The 21,859-nt window shown below is 40.5% G+C and overlaps 2 protein-coding genes across 5 annotated transcripts in view; both read right to left on the minus strand.

The window, feature by feature from the left end:
- LOC130565015 (SH2B adapter protein 2) overlaps positions 1–1,919 on the minus strand; it is a 49,932-nt gene extending 48,013 nt beyond the window's left edge. For all 3 annotated transcript variants that reach the window (XM_057351526.1, XM_057351525.1, XM_057351524.1), the window contains exon 1: positions 1,752–1,919. The gene's annotated coding sequence lies outside the window, so the exon portion shown is untranslated. The remainder of the gene's footprint in view (positions 1–1,751) is intronic.
- Positions 1,920–3,053: 1,134 nt separating this feature from the next.
- On the minus strand, positions 3,054–21,794 carry cux1b (cut-like homeobox 1b). 2 transcript variants are annotated; one of them, XM_057351522.1, is made up of 23 exons: positions 21,710–21,794; positions 20,643–20,753; positions 19,298–19,345; positions 17,680–17,758; positions 17,436–17,573; positions 16,342–16,465; positions 13,067–13,143; positions 12,806–12,872; positions 12,192–12,240; positions 11,153–11,230; positions 10,674–10,862; positions 10,538–10,596; positions 10,334–10,382; positions 10,158–10,254; positions 6,391–6,521; positions 6,144–6,207; positions 5,861–5,973; positions 5,665–5,781; positions 5,503–5,586; positions 4,445–4,501; positions 3,728–3,808; positions 3,585–3,649; positions 3,054–3,500 (listed from the first exon to the last, which is right to left on the minus strand). In XM_057351522.1, the coding sequence occupies exons 1-23, from the start codon at positions 21,770–21,772 to the stop codon at positions 3,449–3,451; spliced, it is 1,992 nt and encodes a 663-aa protein (XP_057207505.1). In that variant the 5' UTR covers positions 21,773–21,794; the 3' UTR covers positions 3,054–3,448. The 2 variants fall into 2 exon arrangements, with proteins under 2 accessions (XP_057207505.1, XP_057207504.1); XM_057351521.1 differs by having other exon boundaries at positions 10,674–10,865.
- Positions 21,795–21,859: the final 65 nt, after the last annotated feature.

Genomic DNA, 21,859 nt, shown 5'->3' on the forward strand with positions numbered 1-21,859 from the left:
TAAGGGGGCGTGTTCACAAGGTGTTCATAGAGAAAGAGATGTCAATACATACCCTCTATAGTTTGTACCACCAAAAGGAGTTTTCCTTTTTTTTGTGCGTTCACATAGCTACTGCGACAAAACAGTATAAACAATTATACCAACAGCAAATGCATATAGTTGAGTTTTATTCTATTATAAATTTGTGGCTGTTATATCTTATTCTCCTTTTCCATCTCTCCAGGCCTATTCTGCTCACAAAATAATTTAGGTTTGTGTTTTTCAAACAGGGTAGTGTCCGTTTAAAAGCATTAGTAACAAATCATTGATAATAAGTTACATAGACGATCATGACTAATGTAATAATATTGGGCTTGTTTTTGGAGCTACAGTTGCTATTTGTCTTGCAAGAGTTGGCAATACTGGCAGTGGCACATCTTGTTCATATACTGTATATATTATCTTTGTCATTACTGAAACTCAACAACACAATTACTCTGTCATTACTCTTTTAAATGTACTATTTGAGGCTTTAACATTTGGTGTCATTTCTTTTTTAAAACTCAATAACTTCACCAACATTATAATGGGACCTTATAATATGAATAAAAATAAGATTTTTCTTTCTTTTATTTTGCATTGGATTGAGTGTTTACATTTAGTCATTTAGCAGACGCTTTTATCCGAAGTGACTTACAGATGAGGGAAACAATGGAGCAACATAAGGACAACAAAAAGCATAAGTGCAATAAAAGAAAACTGGTCTCATATAGCCTACCACAGTATACAGAGCTAAGTTTTATTTATTTGATCTGAACAGGTGACAGATGATGTATAGCAGGGGTGCTCGTGGAGATCGACCATCCTGCAGACCTCAGCTCCAACCCCGCTTCAGCACACCCGTCTGTAATGATCAAGCAACCCTGAACACCTCGATGAGACGGTCCAGGTGTGTTTGATTGGGCTTGGAGCTGAAATCTTCAGGACGGAAGATCTCCGGGAGCCGGGTTGGTGACCACTGCTGTATAGGACAGTGGACCTCTTGTTTATTGTGTTTGTCTTGTTATGAGCTGCGTTCTACCACACCAGACACAGCATCATGTCTGAGACTAAAGTTTGAGTCACATTCCTGACATACATTGATTATACAGCGAGTTTCATTCATGTGATTTCAACATGTCTGCCTCCATCCCACACAGAAATCTAAAACAGTTCAATAGGTCTTAAACACACACGTTTCTAGCAAATAAACAAACAAACACAAGTATATTGACCTCACGTGACTTACAGTGATGGTAATACTATGGTACTCATTGTGTTGATGTACAGCAGTGTTTGTATGCTACTCCAATGCACATCAACTCAAAACATGACACGGTAGAATTCAAAACCTTCACGCACAACACAGCGCAAATAAACGTGTCTCTTTCCCTGTTGCATGTATACAGAACAGATGCGCGTGTGTTGTTGTGTTATCGCGTAATGATGCTGTTGTGTTGTTGAATCTCTGAATGAATGAAGCCGGTGTGTGTGTGCGCGTGCGTGCGTGCATGAGGCCTTAATAACAATAACACAATGTACAGATGATGAACAATGCTGCCAATCAGATGTCTGTCACACACACACATTACGATTACATTATTACGATATGAACACATTTACATATATCTTTACATCGCATATTAAATGTGAGCGGCTCGTTCATGGAGAATACGTCTAGCGGTTTATAAACGCCTCACGTGAACGCGCACGCAGAATCAATTCATGCTCACCTCCTTCATCGCCGCATCAGCATCTTCTTATTCCAGAAGAATCATTCACATCTAATCGCTACATGAGCTCTATACATTCCGACAGCACATCATCTCCATGTGTGTGTTATTATAGACACTTTATGACACGAAGGATACACACGAGCGCATCTATTCTCCAGCCTGAGCAGCCGCTCTTAAAGGGGAAGTGTCGCGAGCTCTGATTGGTCCTTAAATGGGACACGTCATGAAGTCATCAGTCAGTACAGGTGGGTGATTCATAAAGCGTCAGGCTATAAAAACACAGCCATCAGATCTCACGCGCGTGTTTGTTGTATTTAAACCATAATGCATGTTGTATTTCATTCAGTGTGCGTTAATGGGGCGGTTTCCCGGACAGGGATTACATTAAACCAGGACTAGGATTTAGTTCAATTATAACATATATTATGAATAATAATATATTATATTTAAGTTGTTTCTAAAAACCTACTTTACAAAAAACCTCACTGATATGCATCTTAAGACAAAACAATCACACTGATATATTTTAAGATATGTCAGTGTAAATTGTTGTCGATCAAGACACCTCTAACATTTCAGTTAGTCTGGGACTAGTCTTAAACCCTGTCCGGGAAACCGCCCTTAAAAGTATAAGAATAAGCAAATGCTTATGATTAAATCACACTAATACTAAATACCACCCTGTCCACCTGCAACACATCCCATGAACATCTATTCCAGAAGGTATAATGTTATTAAGTTGCAAAATAAAAGCGCTTGTTTAGTTTATAACACGCCCTGTGGAAAATCATATCAGGGGAAAAAAACACTATTATAGGCGCATGTGTGTCCACCACAGAGGATGTACAGGCTCACCTCTTCATTCATGCGTGTGTGTGACCTGCATTGTGTTGGATTTATTGATGGAGAAAAAGTCCTCTGCATTAAAGTCTCACCAATTCAATCCCAATGGCTGCCAAATGATCAAGTGCCATCTTTTTTTGTGTGCTCAAAAAACTCATTTTTATTATAAAAAGAAAAAAATGTAGCCAACTTTGTCCTCAAGGTCATTTAAGTCATGGCTACAAGACAAAGACTTCGTTCCCTCAACATCTCATGGACACGACACACCAGTGAACATTTGAATGGCCAAAACTAAGTGAACCCCAAAAGTCCCTGGACATCGGTGGTGTGTGTGTCTGTCACACGTTTGCAGCCTGTTGTCTTATTCCTCTGGATTTTACTCAAATGAGTTGTGTGTTTTATTTTGGTCTTTTCTGTTTGTAACAGAAACGATGACAACAACAACAACACCACACAAAAGGTTCCTGGAAATTTTATTAGACTGTTTCTAGAGTCCGAACATTAGCAGAATATAGTGTAGGCTATAAAAATAAGGGAAATTTAACTTTCAATTTGATGGATCAATTTCATCATTCTCTTACCGGCATCTGGCATGAGAAAAACAAACAAGAATGATGATTGAAATGTTTTACTTGAAAGATTTGACAATACCAGAGAGAAACCATCAGATTCCACAAATAATGTGTGTTATAACATCAAACCTTTAAACATCCTGACAAATAAATACAAAACCCAGTATAGATCCAAAAACCACCTGCAGTCCCAGTAACAATAAATGAAAGCAGACAAACACTAAACCAAGCTAAATCAAGCTGATTTTTGCATTTAATGGTTTACAGATGGCTGTTCATTCACTGCCACACGTCTCCGTCCTCATGGAAACGGTGCAGGTGATCCGAGTACCTGTGGACAGAAACCACACAAATAAAACACGCGTGCACACACACATGCAGTGATTTCATTCTGTCAGGAAGCTGAAGAACTCACTTCTTAGCACAAAATGCAGCACAGTCCCGGCCGATACTCTCGCTCCACGCGGCTTTATACAGCACCTGTAAAATCAGAAAGAGACTCAAGCATATAGCAGGTCATGGGAGTTGTGATGTGTTGTGTTGAGTCACGTGACGCACCAGGAAGATGAGGCAGTGCAGCAAGAGCGTGTAGAAGAAAGCAACTGTTCTGGCCGTTTTATTAGACAGAATGACACGACCCTACAAACACACACACACACACAAGCATCAGCATTCCTCTCGTTAAAGTTTACCATCTGATTCCTGACTGGAGAATACTGTTAGCACCATCGGACAACACATCAAACTTCAAGATGAATAAATGATTACTAATGCTAAAACACAACATTGCTTTATTTGCAGATGAAAAAATCAGAAAATAGAAAATCTTCTGTCATCCTTCTCTCTCATGTGGTTGTAAATCTGTATGTGAAACACAAAAGAAGATATTTTAAGAAACGTCTCCGTGGTTTTGTGTTCATTCAATGGAGTTCAGTGTTGTTTGATGATCAACATTCTTTAAAACATCTTCTTTTGTGTTCGGCAGAGGAAAGAAACTCATACAGGTTTAAAATGAGTGAATGCTGCAACATCATGAATCACACGCATTGCTTTAACAAGTCAATCTAACTGAAGGTGATGAAATCCATTTGTGTCACGCTTACACTACATGACTAGAGATGTCGTCATCTGCATCTTTCTGTCACCAACTAGACTCAAACATTTGAAGACATCAAAGCAGATGAAATGAGTAATTCTCTCAAGTTAGTAATGATGGTTTTGGATGGAACGTTTTTTTTAATATTTAACAGAAATCTGTGGATTAACAGTACACACCAGACTGAGTGTGGCTTTGTCCCACGGGCTGAGGTTCTGATATCTTCTGTGACGTTCCTGAGGTCAAGAAAAGAAACAAAACATCGAGTCATCACAGATATACAGTTGGTGGGCGGCCGCTTATACAGGACATTTATATCGCGGCAGTTTTGAGTTTCCTAACATGTCTAACCAACTCTTGTTTTTCTGTCTGACTGGAACAAACTCTACATCTTGGTCACACAAAAACTACCATTTATGTATCTATGTAACGAATGTATTGCAGGTCTTCTGGAAATAAACACACACGTTCACCTCAGTGGAGTGTTTTGGGTGACGTTATTCACGAGCTTCTGTTTGTGATGTCTGATCACTGCTCCTCCTGACGGCATGAGTGTGGTTTAAATCAATGTTTTTTTGTCTTTACTTTAGCACAGTCCACATGTTCTATCACGCCACTTGTGGTTTCTCTGGATGTGATCAGAAGCAAACTTTAGTGGAGTGTTCTGGAGCTTCTGTCTCAGTCCATGATGATATAAATCACATAAGCAGCATTCTCTAAGCAGCTTTCGGTGGTTCTTCTCATTGACCATTCTGAGCACACCAGCCGCTTTTACCAATCCATCATCAAGACTCCTCAGGAGAGATTATTTGTTAGAAGTGTCTCTAGATGCTACATCACCAATTCCGTGCAAATCGGACACGCTCGAGGAGGAGTTTGAAAAAGTCAAAATGGCAGGAACATTTTCATGGCCATATAGTGCACTAGAATGGTCATAAGCCAAGGATTCAGAAGAAGTTTTGTTCTACAACTTCGTTATGAGCCAAAATGTCTAACAGTGTGCCAGATTTCATAACTTTCTTATGCCCGGTTCTATGAGCCGCCACAGATGCAATGGCGGAAGAACGAGGAGGAGGAGGAAGAGTTATAATAAGATCCAACAGAAACAAAGAGAAGTGAGAGTTGTTTCTGTGTTTTTCTTATTTGCTCCTGTAAAGCTGCTTTGGAACAATGCACATTGTGAAAAGCGCTATATAAATACAATTGAATTGAATTGTGTGTGAGGCGAAGTTCTCACTCTTTTACTGAAGGACGTGAAAGGGTCGAGTCTTTCTTCATACTGAGACGAGTAACGCATGACTGTATCATCACTGTCTCCAGCCTGAAACACACCAGAGTTTATATGGACTGACTGATAGTACTGCTAATAATACTAATGGTCAAGATGATGGTGTTGTACCCTGCTCGGGAAGCTCTGCAGGAATTTGATCTTCTCGTAGAGTTTGATGTTGTCAGCACGCATGCTGTCCAGCTCGCTCTGCAGTGACTGTAAGGTTTGCTGAAGTGATCCGTTGGCCTAAATGAGTTGAGAATAAAAACAGCATCAGCATCCGTCTGGTCCTCAGACAAACATGTTGATGATGAGGACGACTCACAGCCTCCAGCTCCAGATTACGTGAGCGGAAACGCTCTCTCTGACTGGAGATGATGGTCAGAAGAGAATCCATCTGACCCTGAGGAAGATCTGCCTGAGGAGAACCGCTCGCAGCTCCACGAACAAACAAACAACTTCACAAAGTGTGTGAAAGAAACACGAACGCAATATAACCATTCCAAAGACTTCGTCCTTCGTCCTAATGACATTTCGGACCTCGAGAAGACCACTTTACTACATCAGAACTGATCTAAACACAATCTACACTGCTTCGGTCAGTTTACCTGAGAAGAGAGACGTGGCTTCTTTAACAGGTTCAGGGACGACCAGCACACTGCTGTCTGCACCCTACAACACAAACACACATCATTCCTCATCATTGTGTTGAACCACGGCTCATCCTGACTTTGCAAAGCTGGGGGCTGAAAACCCTTCTTTCATTTCCTCCTGTTAATCTCCAAGAGCTGTCACTACTTCAGCTATTCTTTGGAGGTGTTTCTGACAGTAAAGAGAAGGCCGTGTGATGTGAACCTCAGCGTCGGGTCGACTCTGAATGCTCTGAATGGTGCTGAGATCTTGCTCCAGCTTCACGATGAGATCTTTCTGATCAGAGCTGATCTTCACCGCTGCCGAGAACTCCGTCTGAAGAGACGCATAGTGACCTGAACACACACACACACACACACACGCACACACACACACACACACACACACACACACACACACACACACACACACACACACACACAGTGATCAGTACTTGTGTTGAGCTGATTCATGGAAAAACTAAATACCAGTTACCATTCTCAGAGAATCTCACTTACATTGTGTATATAATCATTGTGCATTACCACTAGGATTTTGTGGAAACTGTGGCGCTGGATGACATCGGACAAATGTTAATTAGTGTGTGACATCATCCAGTACAACACAAAATCCACTCAAATCACATAGTTTAGAGTTGCAACTTCAGACCGGTTTTCTGCTCTCTGTTCATTACATGCAGCTTATTGCCCAATAAAGTTGTTTACATGTTTTCTGTTTCTGTTGTCAGTTCTGTTTTATAACCAAGACACATCGTCTGATAAAATCACCACACACACCTTAAAGGGATAGTTCATCCAAAAATGAACAATTCTGTCATCATTTACTCACGCTCATGTCATTTCATACCTGTATAAATGTTCTGATGAACACAGAGAAAGATATTTGGAAGAACGTTGGTCATTTTCAGTTTGGGGACATCATTGACTACATAGTAGGAAGAATTAAATCAAAGGTGCTCCAGAACTCTTTGTTTTCCTGAATTATTCAAATGATCTCATTATGTGTACAACAGAACAAAAAGATAGACATCTGTTTTCCTACTATGGTAGTGGATGATGTCACGGAACTGAAAATTGCTAACATTCTTCCAAATATCTTTCTCTGTGTTCATTGGAACAAAGCCATTTATAGGGTGAGTAAATCATGACAGATTTTTCATTTTTGGATGAACTATCCCTTTAAAGAGCGGAGATGTTGGCTCTATCCTTTCACACAGCGCGTGCACAGCCTCTGTCTCTGTAACTATGTGTTTATTTACAGACGAACTGTGTTCGTGTTAATAACCTTATAAAACAATGGATAATAGTCACAGGTTTTGGAAACACTCTTTAATTCACACGTACGGTGAAGTGAATGTGCTGCTTCTGCCTGCCGCTCACTCACAGACGCTGAGAGAGACGATCCCTGCGCCGGGAAAGCATGACCTCGAGCTAGCGGGGCAGTACTGACCACATTTTCCCACTGATTGAAAGAGAAAGTTGATAAAAAGCCATAGGTTGGTCGTTATGTGTGTCTTCTGAACAAAAGGGATCAGAAAAGTCGCTCAATCTAGTGAAAGAGTTGTTTTGTGAAAGAGTGAATGAATGATGTTTTGGATGAGCAGGCACAATAACCCAAAAACTACACGGTCAGTAATGCAGGACTAATGTAATTGTTAAATAACCATCTGACAGGTGATATAACCATTAATCGTCACCTCTTAGCTAAGAATGACCCATTTAACCATCAAAGCATGAACTTTTAGCATTAGTAAGTAGATTTATTACAGTAATAAAGTGCTAGCCCACATAAAAATACTGCAGTATACTCCATTACTTCCTAAAGTGAACTCTAGTAAAATGGTTGTTTTTGAAGCATACCACAGTAAGAGAAGAGAGAGAAAAGTATTTCCTATAATATAGTCCAGTACACTACAGTTGACTTTAGTGAACACTCGATTACATCACGGCAGTATTTTTCATGTGGGTGAAATTTGACAGAGTAAACAGGGAAAACACCAAAACACATGACTCACTTAACGTTATGCGCTCATGAAACTGCGTGTTCTGCCTCTAGAAGTGCAGCGACAGTGAAATCACCCTTAAAAGGGGCGGTACTCTACGGAATGCAAGTTGACTCTGATTGGGCGTTACTTCTACAGGCAGAACACACAGTTTAGAATGATGACAGCACTTTCACATGTGTGTAAATTAGCGGTGCTCACTTCAGCCCTTCCCCTCCCTTTCAAAGCACTGCTGCGGCTGACACAGGACTAAGATGTCGTCATGTTTTCGCTTCTTTGCGGAAGAAGATCATGTATTTATGAAACACGTTCTGTAGAGCAGTTTGTGGGGCTCCTGTAGAAACAACATGATGAATTCATGTAAGGGGACCGGTGGTGTATGTAGATAGAAATAGCTCATTCTAAGACGCTTCATTATGTAAGGGCGGCTCATAGTTATGTATATTATATTGCATTTCTGTCAACAGATCCTCCAAAAAACCACACACTGGACTTTTAAAGAGTGAAACCAGTACATAGCCCTGAATATAACGCATTTTCATTTCAAGCCTTGTTAGCCATTATATGTTACTTATAAATGATTATATACACAATGAATAGTAGTTATTAAGACTGATGTGCTTATGAACAGAAAATAAGTATCATAAGACTTATGCACACATTGTACACTAACAGAAAGACCACATCAGCTCCCTGAAGAAGTGAAACAACTTCAACAAGCCAGATACAGTATGATCATAGCCACATGAAGAGACCATTTGAAAATCATTTTCACTTTTTCTAAATTGACTATTTATATGTATGTGTTTAGGTAAAATGATCATTTTTGTTTCATTCTGTGAACTACAAACAATATTTCTTCGTTTTCACTTTTTTCCTACAGATTCACTTTTAAGCAACACAACAGTCATATTTCGACATGTATTTAGGAAAGATTCAACCTGGATATTTCTCACAGTTTTCATGTGTCTTGTCGTGCTGTCAGTCTGTTGGATGACTTGATGTCACTCCTGAGGTTTGATTTGGTTGAAGTTCAACACACACTGGACTGAAATCACCACGATACATCCAGACATGATGATTACGTGAACACTTGGAACATTTGCAGCATGTATTTGTTTCTGTTGCTGGACAAACACTGCACGTGCCGCGAGCGAGTCTATAGCCCCTTTCACACAAACAGTCAAATTGTGTGAACAGAACCGTTCCGGTAAATCAGTACTCCCAATTTAGTCCCAAAGTTATAAGATTGTCGGCAAATGACCAGTATGAGGCGCTGTGTGAATGAAGATTTACCGGTAAGAGCACGTACAACGCATGGCGCGCTGACTGCCAATCACAACGCTCTAACGCAGTTGTTCAAAACTCATGTCTCATGTATTCGCCAAACTGCTCACGTCCCTCGTCCACCTTCTGTGTATGTATAAACATTTCTGTTCTTCCTCGCGTCTCTGCATTTGTGCTCATATAGTTCATGTCAGTTTTGAAGATTTCCCTGTCTAAACCGCACGTGAGCGGCACGGCGCAGTGTACTTGAGTTAAGAGCAAGTGTATGATCCAAACATCAACAACACCGTGTTTGTTGGGATATAAGATCACACCCGCCATATTTTCAAACATTACTCCGGTTGTGTTGCAGCTATTTATAAGGACACTTCCGCTTGATGACGTCATATTGCTGGAATTTTGAGACGCCTGTGTGAACGCTGTCTTGCCGGTAAATTGACAGAATGCCGTTGCTTGTGTACATTTGTGTATTTACCAGAATGACTTTATCAGTCATTTACCAGCATTGGGCTCGTGTGTCATTCATACACGTCCGAGACTCAAACTGCTGATCCACTCAATCAAATGTGTTGATGTGACTGGTTACAGGTTCATGACAACTGTGATTTCATGCAGAAAATCCTCAGCAATGGTTTGAAACGATGAATGTTTCACCGACTGACCAAGCTGAGATCAGACTCACCGTTCAGTTCAGTGTTGGCGATACGCAGTGATGCGTTCTCAGACTGCAGGCTGTGATTCTTCTCCAGCAGAAGCACTTCTAACGGCTTGCACCCATCCTGCAGGAGAACACAGATCGTTCACGTCAGCAACTTCCTGTACTGTAGGTCTCACAAATACTCAAAGAGCCGCGTGTACCTGCAGTGTGGAACCGTCGCACGGACCGAACTCCATGGACTTCAGAATGCTGTCAAATCACAAACAAATCAGGCCGTCAGGATGAGAAGCTGTGACGCCTCGGCTGCGATGTGAGGTTTTTTATTTCAGATGCAATGTGACACTGGTTGACCTCCACGAACTCACACAGCTGTGGATCATCTTTAGCCGTGTCTCCTTTCTTACCTCAGCTCTTTCTTCATCTCCTCATAATCCGCTTGTGTCTGAAGCTTCTCTTCGAGTTGCTGGAGAAGAGAAATGAAGCTGAACACTGGTGAATGCATGCAGTACACTGAAGTGAAAGACGGAAGCAGACGTCTACCTTGAGCGTTGTGCTCTTGAGCTTGAGTTGTTGTTGGAACTGACTGATCTGTGCGGATGAGTTTTCTCTGAGACCGGAGAGGTTGGCCTGCAGTCTCTGAACGTCCTCCACCAACTGGATCATCTCGCGCTCTTTGGCACTGAGCTCCGCCTCTAGACTCGGCCGGGAGCCAATATCTTCACACTCGTCCTGCTGTGGCCAACACAAACCCTCATCCATCACACGCGTGCAATAAACCAACAGAGCACCCGCATGAGTTTCTTTCTCAAGAGAAGATATTTTGAAGAACGTGGGTAAGCGGACACGAAACCAATGTAAGTCAATGGGTACCGCCGTTGTTCGGTTACCAGCGTTCTTCCAAATATCTTCTCTTCACGCAGGTTTGACACGAGTAAATGATGACAGAATGTTCACTTAAACACGTTCCAACAAAATGTGACCTATACACTTCAAGTCTACTGAGATGCCGTGTGTCGTACCGTGTTTGGACTGGTGTAGATGTGTGAAGTCAGTTGTTGTCTCAGTGACGTCACTTCTCTCTCAGCAGCTTCAGCTCTCTGTGGTGAACATGGAAACAGTTTTACACACGGATCACTGCTCAGACATAACCTTCAAAAACCGACACACCTCAAGACACCGTTTATATTCATACTGCGTGTGTGAAAAGGACAAAGCACAGATGAAGAGAATTATTGTTGATGACTTTGGAGGAACTGTTAATGTCACGTACAGTAGGCTTACAGTATTTTGACTGAATATGCGCGTGTGTAACCTTCATTATTAACAAACACACCACTTGCTGTCATTTCAAATGAGTTGAAAGTAACAACAAAATGTGTTGTCTGAGAAATAACACACGTGTTTTTTCGCAGTGTATGTGTATTTTGATGTTAGTATGTTTTAGTTACCGAGACAACGATTTAGAAAAGCCATAAGAGACGAGCACAACAACAACAAAAGAGCTGGGAGAAGATTTAACAGGAGAAGACAGGGATCTCTCAGAAGAACTTTGACAGCTTTGGCAAGCCTTCAGCTGATGCTGAGATCAGAAGACCACCTGACTATCCGACCGCTATCTCTGCATGTGTGAAAGACACCTCTCATTGAAATCTCACCCATACAACCATTTACCATATATTTGCAAGCAGTTGTCGAGCTGTACTGTTCTGTTAAACACTGAAAGAGAACCCATCACAAAAGAGTCTTCAGGCCAAATTGTAAATATGAAGGAAGTGCTGATGATTTAGGGACTTTGAGGTAAAAATGAGTAATAATAATAAAAATAATAAGGTTAAAGGAGTTAAGATTCAAACTAAGTTGCAAAAGTACGACAGTTGGCTTTGGTGTGCATATTTATGAGTATTTTGATGGACGTGCGGTGTGTGCTTTCGTTTGGTTTTGTGAGCAGGTGACATATGATCAACATCAAAAAAGCACTGAATCCTTCTCACTGCTGAAACAAGCCCACGTCATCTTCACACAACACGCGTTCAGTCATCCGTCATCATGCGGATTTACCTGATTGGCTCTCTCCAAATCAATCATCACCATCTCGATCTCATCAGCCCTGAGAACCAATCCACAAAAGACATTGACAAAATTCATTGAGATTCATAACACATGGTGTAAAAAAACAAACCTAAGAAATGATAGATTTGACATTTGAAACACACGCACGCACGCACAAACACGCACGCACACACAAATGCACGCACACACAAATGCACGCACGCACACACACACACACACACACACACACACACACACACACACACGCACGCACGCACGCACGCACGCACGCACGCACGCACGCACACACGCACGCACACGCACTCACACACGCACGCACACACACACACACGTGTTGGGTTTCCATGTTTTATGGGGACATTCCATAGAGGCAATGGTTTTTATATTGTACAAACTGTATATCATATTCCCTACCCCTAACAATCACACACAACTGTCTGCTCTTTCACATTTTCACAAAAGTTAATTCTGTATGATTTATAAGCTTGTTTCCTCATAGGGACCAAAACAAGGACAAGGATTTTGGATATTGCCATCTTTGTGGGGACATTTTGTCCCCATACCGTAGGGTTTACCCTTCCCACACACACACACACACTTACTTTGCAGTTGACTCTTCATCATATTTAGTCTTCAGATCGAAAAGCTCTGTCTGAGTTCTATCAAGTGCTGTAAAATAACAACAACAATGAAGCACTATGACAACAGTGAAGAAGCACAGCTGCTGATGGAAGTGCAAGCCTATAAAACCTCCACAGTCTGCCAATGAACGAAGAGAAATACTGTGAGGTCATGTCTCTCCAGCAGCTCTGAGAGTGTTTAATATGAGCTGGAAGAGCTGAGGATGAAGCGGAGACGTTTACCCGTCTGAAGACTCTGAGCTTTCACTTCAGCGTCCTGAAGCTTCAACAGCGACGACTCCTGAGACTCCTGAAACCTCCTGCACGAATCACAACACACATTCATCATCATCAGTAGAAATCCAATGACGTGTATTTGGCTTTCATCACAGCTCAACAGTCAACAACAGTGGATGACAACAGACTGATTTATTGATATTCATTCAGACGCTGTGACACGCTTCAGAGCTCCTTCCATTCATTCATGTGGAGTTGGAACGGTATGACACTTTCACAGTATCGTTTCAGAAAATATCACACTTTGGTGGTTTCAAGGTACATCAGTTATAAGGAGCCTAACAGTGACCCAGTTTGTGCTTTCTTGATGTGTGTAAACATGAGCCTCCCTTAAAATGAAAGAAAACTGAGCGTTAACTCCGCTCCATATATCCCCAGCGTGGTCTGTTCTCATATAACATTACGTCATTGTGTTGGTAGGATTCGTGTGTATATCTTCTACTGTTGTTATTATTAGGGATGTAACAACAATATGATCATTTCATGGTATCGCAATAGCAAAACTGTCTCAATATTATGGTGGACTATACGAAACGAAAGGTCTACTGGGCCTTTGACATAGAGTATGTTCAACAATATAATAGCAGCAGCCATATCACCTGTGGTGGTGGATGAGGAATTCCCCCCTTCCATGTAAACGCTTTGAGTGCCCAGAAAAGTGCTATATAAATGTAACGAATTATAATAGATAATAGTTAGCTCTGTCAAGGTCCAGCTGGTGAGTTTTAAATCATTTGACCTATCTCATACAATAATACCTCATGGGATAAAGAAAAGAGGACATGACATGGTTCATTTACATCAATGCAATGTTCAATAATGGCTTATTAAACACGTATGGCACTTCTTCATTTGTCTTTTTAAAGATCGTAATAAATATCCTACCACAGGCATTACACTGAGGTATTATGGTCCCGTGACATTTTGATATCGTTACATCCCTAGTTATGACGTATATTAAAGATACTATTTGTGGATGATCCTCGTGTCCCTGTCTTGTGGCGTTACCTGACACAATGTCGTTTCACATGTTCATGTTTTCTGTACAGCTGCTTTGATTCAATGCTGTAAAAAGCGCTATAAAGCTTCACTAAAGTTGCACATCTGCTATGTGATCAAAACCCTTCAGATGTTTTAGTTTCAATATGATACTTGTATATAAAATGACATAAAATGATATAAAATAATGTTTATAAAATGACCACAAAACCAGTCATAAGTCGCACGAGAACATTTGTAGTAATAGGGGTCAAAATGATAGATTTCCTTTATGCCAAAAATCATTAGGATATTAAGTAAACATCATGATCCATGAAGATATTTTGTAAATTTCCTACCGTAAATATATCAAAACTTTTTTTTGGAGTGGATGCAGCAAAAGCGTGAACAAAAATGGCGGGAAACACAGCTGGGCAATTCCGTGACAACGTCAACCTTACCATGAAAAAAATCTAGTTTTTACCAAAGGTTGTTACTCTACTAACAGCACAGATATCAACATTTGGTGGTTCAGATACCCATATGAGGTATCGCTTCAAGTTTTGAAAGCATTTGTTTCATTTTTAGTGCATGGTTTTTCATAGTCGGGTATAAGCGCCATTTTCAGGATGTCACATCCATAACACTTCATATTCCTCATAAATGAGCACATGGAAATTTTATGTTCTATGAAGAGTCATCCCTTCTCCATTTGTTTGGTATAATTGTTTCAGGTTTGGGCATTTTAATTCACCGAAATCCGACCAAGTATTTAATTCCAAAATGAGATTTACATTTTTCAAAAATCATGTTTTTTTTTATTGTGCATTCCAAGTAATATCAATCAAACAACAGTTGGTTTGTTTTGATTTAAGCCATAATAACTCAACAAATACAGCTATCTAACACAATTAAAACATGATAACGTCATAAAAAACATAATTTTTGAATTTGTTTTAAAAACGATTTTTGAAAATAAACTCTTCATGTCGTCTCCCAAAATCCTTGTCCATTTTTTGTCACATCCATAAAGCATGTTTATTTTTTATATAGAAAACTTGTGCATAGACTGATATTATTCTGATGTTTAAACTCTATCAACAAGGGTTTAGTAAAAACTAAACAAATGGTTCCGTTTATTGGTAACAAATTCATTCCCTGAGCGTGTTTATGTCACATTCATAACGCTGGAACAGCCCGCCTACAAACTTCACTCGCTCTTTGAGAATGACCCACTCAAGTTTGGTATAGATGGAAAGCTTTGGGAATCATCTTCTCTCCACAACATCATTACAGCGGTAAGCCAAGAGAGAGCGTTAAAACAAAGCTGTTTCTTCTGAGCAACAGACTGCTACAGCTGATGGACAACTTTAAAGGCCATTTTCTCAAGATTTAGATTTCCTTGCACCCTCAGATTTCAGAGTTTTAAAAGTTGTATCTCAGCCAAATATTGTCTAATCCTAACAAACCATACATCAATGGAAAGCTTATCAGTTGATGTATAAATTCCAATTAAAATCATTTGGCCCTTATGACTTGCTTTGTGGTACAGGGTCAACAATATATTATAAAAAATGAACAACGAATGCATAAAACCAACTTAATTATAAATTAAACATTTTCAATCTAATTAAACAGAATGTATTGACAGAAAAGTTCTTTTCGTATGCGTCTATCTGTTTCATTTGGCCTATACTGTAAATCTGATTCATGACTGGATTCTGGGATTCCCTCTGCATGACGGAAATCATACACATCAGAAAGAAAACCGTACGGCGTCACGTTATATACGGCTGTGTGTGAGTGGTGTAAGCTGAGATGTGTATGCGCTGGTGAGATTCTCTCTCTGGTTTATTTATTTAATATTACCTCAGATAAACACACGTTCACGGTATGATGATCGTACGTTATTATCGTTTTATACCATGGTCTGTTTGAATACTGGATTCTTCTGATTGGCTGGAAGGTGTGCATTAAACCGTTTAATGCACGGGTAGTTCCAACCAGTTTGATCAACGTTTGAAATTAACTGACAAAAATGTCATTTTCACCCGTCTGATCACAAATGACACTGTAAACATCCATAACAGCTTTAACTTGGCAAATAACCGTGGTATAAGCGGGTATATATCCCTTACATTTATCGTCACACTGGTGTATCAGAAATCAAATCATGAACATTAAATGCTGTGAGATCAGTTTATGAATCAAACTGCTGTGATGTGATGATGTATAAGACAGACCTCTCTTTCTCAGCGTAATCTTGATGGATCTGCTGTTGTTTTTCCAGGGCCAGATTCTGTGCCTCATTCTTCATGGTCTGTTCATACTCGCGGATCTTCTCCTTCAGGTTTTTTATGGTCACTTCTGTCAGATGGCAAAACACCACACACACAACCGGTGTGAATAAACTCAACACACTTCCACACAATCTTATTAAGAAAACCCTTTTTTTCTGCTACTGCCTTTTGATGAAATAGTTAGTCCAGTCAGATTTGATCAGAGATGCTGTTTATTGCTCAAGCATTAGGGCATTCTCAAACTGGGGACCCCAAGATGGATCCAGGGGGGCCGCAGATTTTGTGGCATTTTATGAAATATAGAAATTTGTCATAGATTTTATGTAATCATCAGAAAATAAGACCACCAACCAAAAGAATTGATGTTCCCGCATTGTATAACTGAATATGTTTTTGGTTGAATTCAAATTCAGATTTTAAGATTATAAGTCTTTATTTGGGGGGCCACAGTGAAAAAGTTTGAGAACACCTGCTATAGAGTATCTCAGAGATGACGTATTTTTGTACGCAAACCCCAGAAGCATGTTAGCATTTTAGCGCTTCCGGTTCCATCGCCCCAATAAAGTCTGTGGGTTTTTTATGGGTTTTGGTAAATAGCCTGAAATAAGGTCTGTGGTTCACGAAACCTCAAAATATTTTCATGACATAAAACACACCAGTTATATCCCTCTTGTGATTTTTTTCAAGCTTTATAGTGTCTTAAAACCGGCGGTTGCCAAAAGCGACTACTTCCTTTGGCGGGGATGTTAGACGTCATCGCGCATGTAAAGCTCACAAATAATGCAACATGGGCACAGATCTCTTAAAGCGTAGATGCGGATTCATTGTGAAGTGGTCATAGCTGTGTTGTATTGCCAATAAAGCACAGCTATTGACCAATCAGAATCGAGGACTGGAACTAAGCATTTTGTAAATGAATAGCTTGAGAAGACATAGTTACAAACATGTCCGTTTCGACTGAGAAGATCAAGGAAAGTCATTGGGAGGTTTGAATGACACGTCGTGAGAAATGTCACATGAAGGTGCTTTTGCGTTACCCTGATTCTTGACATCCGCAAACTCTTTGTTGTATTCGTCCAGTGTCTCCCGCAGTTTCTGGTTCTCAGTTTCGATGTCGTTCATCTTCTGAACCTTCAACTGCAGCTGCTGACACAACTCCAGCACTGACCCTGGATCTACACACACAGGAAATCTTCCGTCAGCTATGTCTCTATAGGGACTGAGAAGCTGATGGACGTGCCGTGTGTGATGTTCAAGTATCAACAGCAGTCGCCCGCTCACCTGGTACATCGATCAGTCGCTTATAGACACTCAGAAAGGCAGTTTCTGCTTCTTTACTCCTCGTGCTCAATGCATCAATCTGAAACACACATACAAACAAGGGTCATACATCATGATTTCTCTCTCTTCATTGTGCTCTGAAGACTCATTCATCTCATTCTCTACGAGCTTAACTCATGTGGAGTCCTGTGGAGAGTTTCAGTGTTTATGTCACTTCTGTAGATCACTGTGCTGCTAAAGGAATAAATGTGTTGAACCCATGTCTGGCAGTGGGTATAGAGACACATGACAGCATTTATAATGAGGAAATGAAAAGGACTGAAAGCTGAAGACATGTAAAGGGTCAGGACTTGAGCACAATGTGCACATTAATTCAATGATATTAGTCATCTGGGTTTTAATATCACAGTTAGTGATGCTGGGTTATTTACAATATTACAATGTGCAGCGGTGTATCAGCGTGATATAAGTACTGACGCTAGGATGCTGGCTATTTAACATGTTATTCTATTCAATTTTATATATACAGTATATACACTGCCCATCCAAAAAAAAGTCTCACACTCTAATATTTCGTTGGACCACCTTTAGCTTTGATTACGCCAAGCATTTACCGTGGCATCGTTTCGATAAGCTTCTGCAATGTCCAGAATGTTTCTTTTTTCATTTTTCATCAAGATCTTGTATTGATGATGGGAGAGTTGGACAGCTACGCAAAGTCTTCCCAAACATTCTCAATGGGGTTAAGGTGTGGACTCTGTGGTGGCCAATCCATGTGTGAAAATTACATTTTGGCATTGTCATCTTGGAATATGCCCGAGCCATCAGGGAAGAAAGAACCCATTGATGGAATAACCTGGTCAATCAGTATATTCAGGTAGTCAGCTGACCTCATTCTTTGGGCACACAATGTTGCTGAACCTAGACCTCCAATCCAATGGGAGGCTCTTACCTATTTGCTTAGTTAAATCCAGGTGGTGCCTTTTTTTGGACGGGCAGTGTACATATATATATATAGCACTTATTACAATGTTGAATTGTTTCAAAACAGCTTTACAGTAAAAAAGAAAGACACAGAAAGAGGTCAAATACAATACAGTACATGGTATTAAAGAAAGAGTAAGACCATTCAAATTAAGCAATGTTAAAGGGTCAGTTCACCCAAAATGAAAATTACAGCCCCCCCACCCAAGTTGTTCCAAACCTGTATACATGTCTTTGTTCTGTTGAACGTAAAGAAGGATATTTGGAAGAATGTTAGCAACTGACATTTCTGGGACATCATTGACCACCATAGTAGGACACATTTAAACGGTAGTTAAAGGTGCTGCAGAACTGTTTGCTTTCTTAAATTCTTCGAAATATCTCATTTTGTGTTCAACAGAACAAAAAAAAGATACAATAATTTCTCCTACTATGGTGGTCAATGATGTCCCAGAAATGTCAGTTGCTAACATTCTTCCAAATATCCTATCATGCCGTCAATCACTCACTGGTGAGTAAACCCTCTATTGTCTTGACTCGTATCGTATCGTAACTCTGTTAGTGTAAGAAAGCTGCAGTAGAAGCTTCAGATCATCATGAGTTTGATGAAGAGATGAGAGAGCGAGACACTCACCTCAGACTGAAAACTCTTCAGCAGTGGAGCCACAAGTTTTCTGAGATCCTGAAGACATTCACAACATCAACATCATAAAACTGATGTTTAGTGCAGAAAACATCAATCATACAGTTTTTAATGAATGATTCTATCTTTATTTTTGCTATTTATTTCCTGCTTCTCACACGCACGCACACGGACACACAAACGCGCAAACGCACAAACAAATGCATACGCACACACAAACGCACATGCGCACTAACAGGCACGCAAACGCACACATAACCGCACTCGCAAACGCACACATAAACGCACTCGCAAACGCACTCGCAAACACACACGCGCGCGCACTAACAGGCAAACAAACGGAGACACGCACGCACACTAACAGGCACACATACCAACACACGCACAAACGCACACATAAATGCATACGCACACACAAACGCACATGCAAACACACACAGGGGCAGTCGTGGCCTAATGGCCAACCAGAAGGTTGCAGGTTGGATTCTCAGGGCTGGCGGGTAACGACTGAGGTGCCCTTGAGCAAGGCACCTTACCCCTACTTGCTCCCCGGGCGCTGCAGTGATAGCTGCCCACTGCTCCGGGGGTACGTGTGTTCACCACTTGCTGTGCGTGTGTTCACTACTCTCTGGATGGGTTAAATGCAGAGGTCACATTTCGGGTATGGGTCACCATATCTGACAAATAGGTCACTTTCACAGGCACAAGCACGCGCACGCACACAAACTCACATGCAAACGCACAAGCACACAAACACACATGCGCACTGACAGGCACACACACAGACGCACACACAAACGCACACAACAAACGCACGCACGTGCAAATGCACACACAAACGCACACACAAATGCACACACACACACACACACATATTAAAGGGACAGTTCACCCAAAAATGATAATTCTGTTATGAATTACTCAACCTCAGGTTGTTCCAAACCTGTATACATTCCTTTGTTCTGTTGAACACAAGGCAAGATATTTGGAAGAATGTTAGCAACTGACATTTCTGGGACATCATTGACTACCATAGTAGGAAAAATTATTGTATAATTATTTTTGTACTGTTGATATTACATATTTTAATGAATTTAGGAAAGCAAACAATTCTGGAGCACCTTTGACTACCATTGTAATTTTTCCTACTATGGTAGTCAATAATGCACAAAGAAATGTCAGTTGCTAACATTCTTCCAAATATCCTTCTTTGTGTTCATCAGGTTGCAAAAACCTGAGGTTAAGTAATTCATAACAGAATTTTCATTTTTGGATGAACTATCCCTTTAACACGGTTAATAATGAAATATAAGAGTTGTGTATTTGTGAGCTATACCTCTGGCGTGCTCTTCTTAAAGTGCCGGCTCTGTTCAACAAGGTTTTTCCTGGACTGTTCGCTGTCATCCTGTCTGCTGGCCAACAGTGTAGCAATGCTGTCTAACTCTCTCTGAAACACACAACACGACACACATCAATAACAGACCGTCTAACTCTCTCTGAAACACACAACACATCAATAACAGAGTGTCTAACTCTCTCTGAAACACACAACACACATCAATAACAGAGTGTCTAACTCTCTCTGAAACACACAACACACATCAATAACAGAGTGTCTAACTCTCTCTGAAACACACAACACACATCAATAACAGAGTGTCTAACTCTCTCTGAAACACACAACACACATCAATAACAGAGTGTCTAACTCTCTCTGAAACACACAACACACATCAATAACAGAGTGTCTAACTCTCTCTGAAACACACAACACACATCAATAACAGAGTGTCTAACTCTCTCTGAAACACACAACACACATCAATAACAGAGTGTCTAACTCTCTCTGAAACACACAACACACATCAATAACAGAGTGTCTAACTCTCTCTGAAACACACAACACACATCAATAACAGAGTGTCTAACTCTCTCTGAAACACACAACACACATCAATAACAGAGTGTCTAACTCTCTCTGAAACACACAACACACATCAATAACAGAGTGTCTAACTCTCTCTGAAACACACAACACACATCAATAACAGAGTGTCTAGCTCTCTCTGAAACACACAACACATCAATAACAGAGTGTCTAACTCTCTCTGAAACAGACAACACACATCAATAACAGAGTGTCTAACTCTCTCTGAAACACACAACACATCAATAACAGAGTGTCTAACTCTCTCTGAAACACACAACACGACACACATCAATAACAGAGTGTCTAACTCTCTCTGAAACACACAACAGACGCAATAACACCAAACGCCAAGAGCACTCTTATTAAAAGCCAATACTTTGATTTTTGAAATGTTAAAGCATTTAATGAATTATTATGGGATGAGTGAATTTAGGAGCGCGACGAGGAGTAAAGTTATTCGATTATAAACTAACCTGAAGGTGCTGCAAGTCAAAGCGCTTCCAGTACTGACACACCGACACCACACTCACCGCCATCTTTAAACACACATACACAAAACTGACGTCATCAGCCCGTCTGCTTCCGGCTCAACGCGCCACGTCCAACTCAAGAGCAAGTTACAG

This window comes from Triplophysa rosa, linkage group LG14 (assembly GCF_024868665.1).
Source record: "Triplophysa rosa linkage group LG14, Trosa_1v2, whole genome shotgun sequence".
NCBI lineage: Eukaryota > Metazoa > Chordata > Actinopteri > Cypriniformes > Nemacheilidae > Triplophysa > Triplophysa rosa.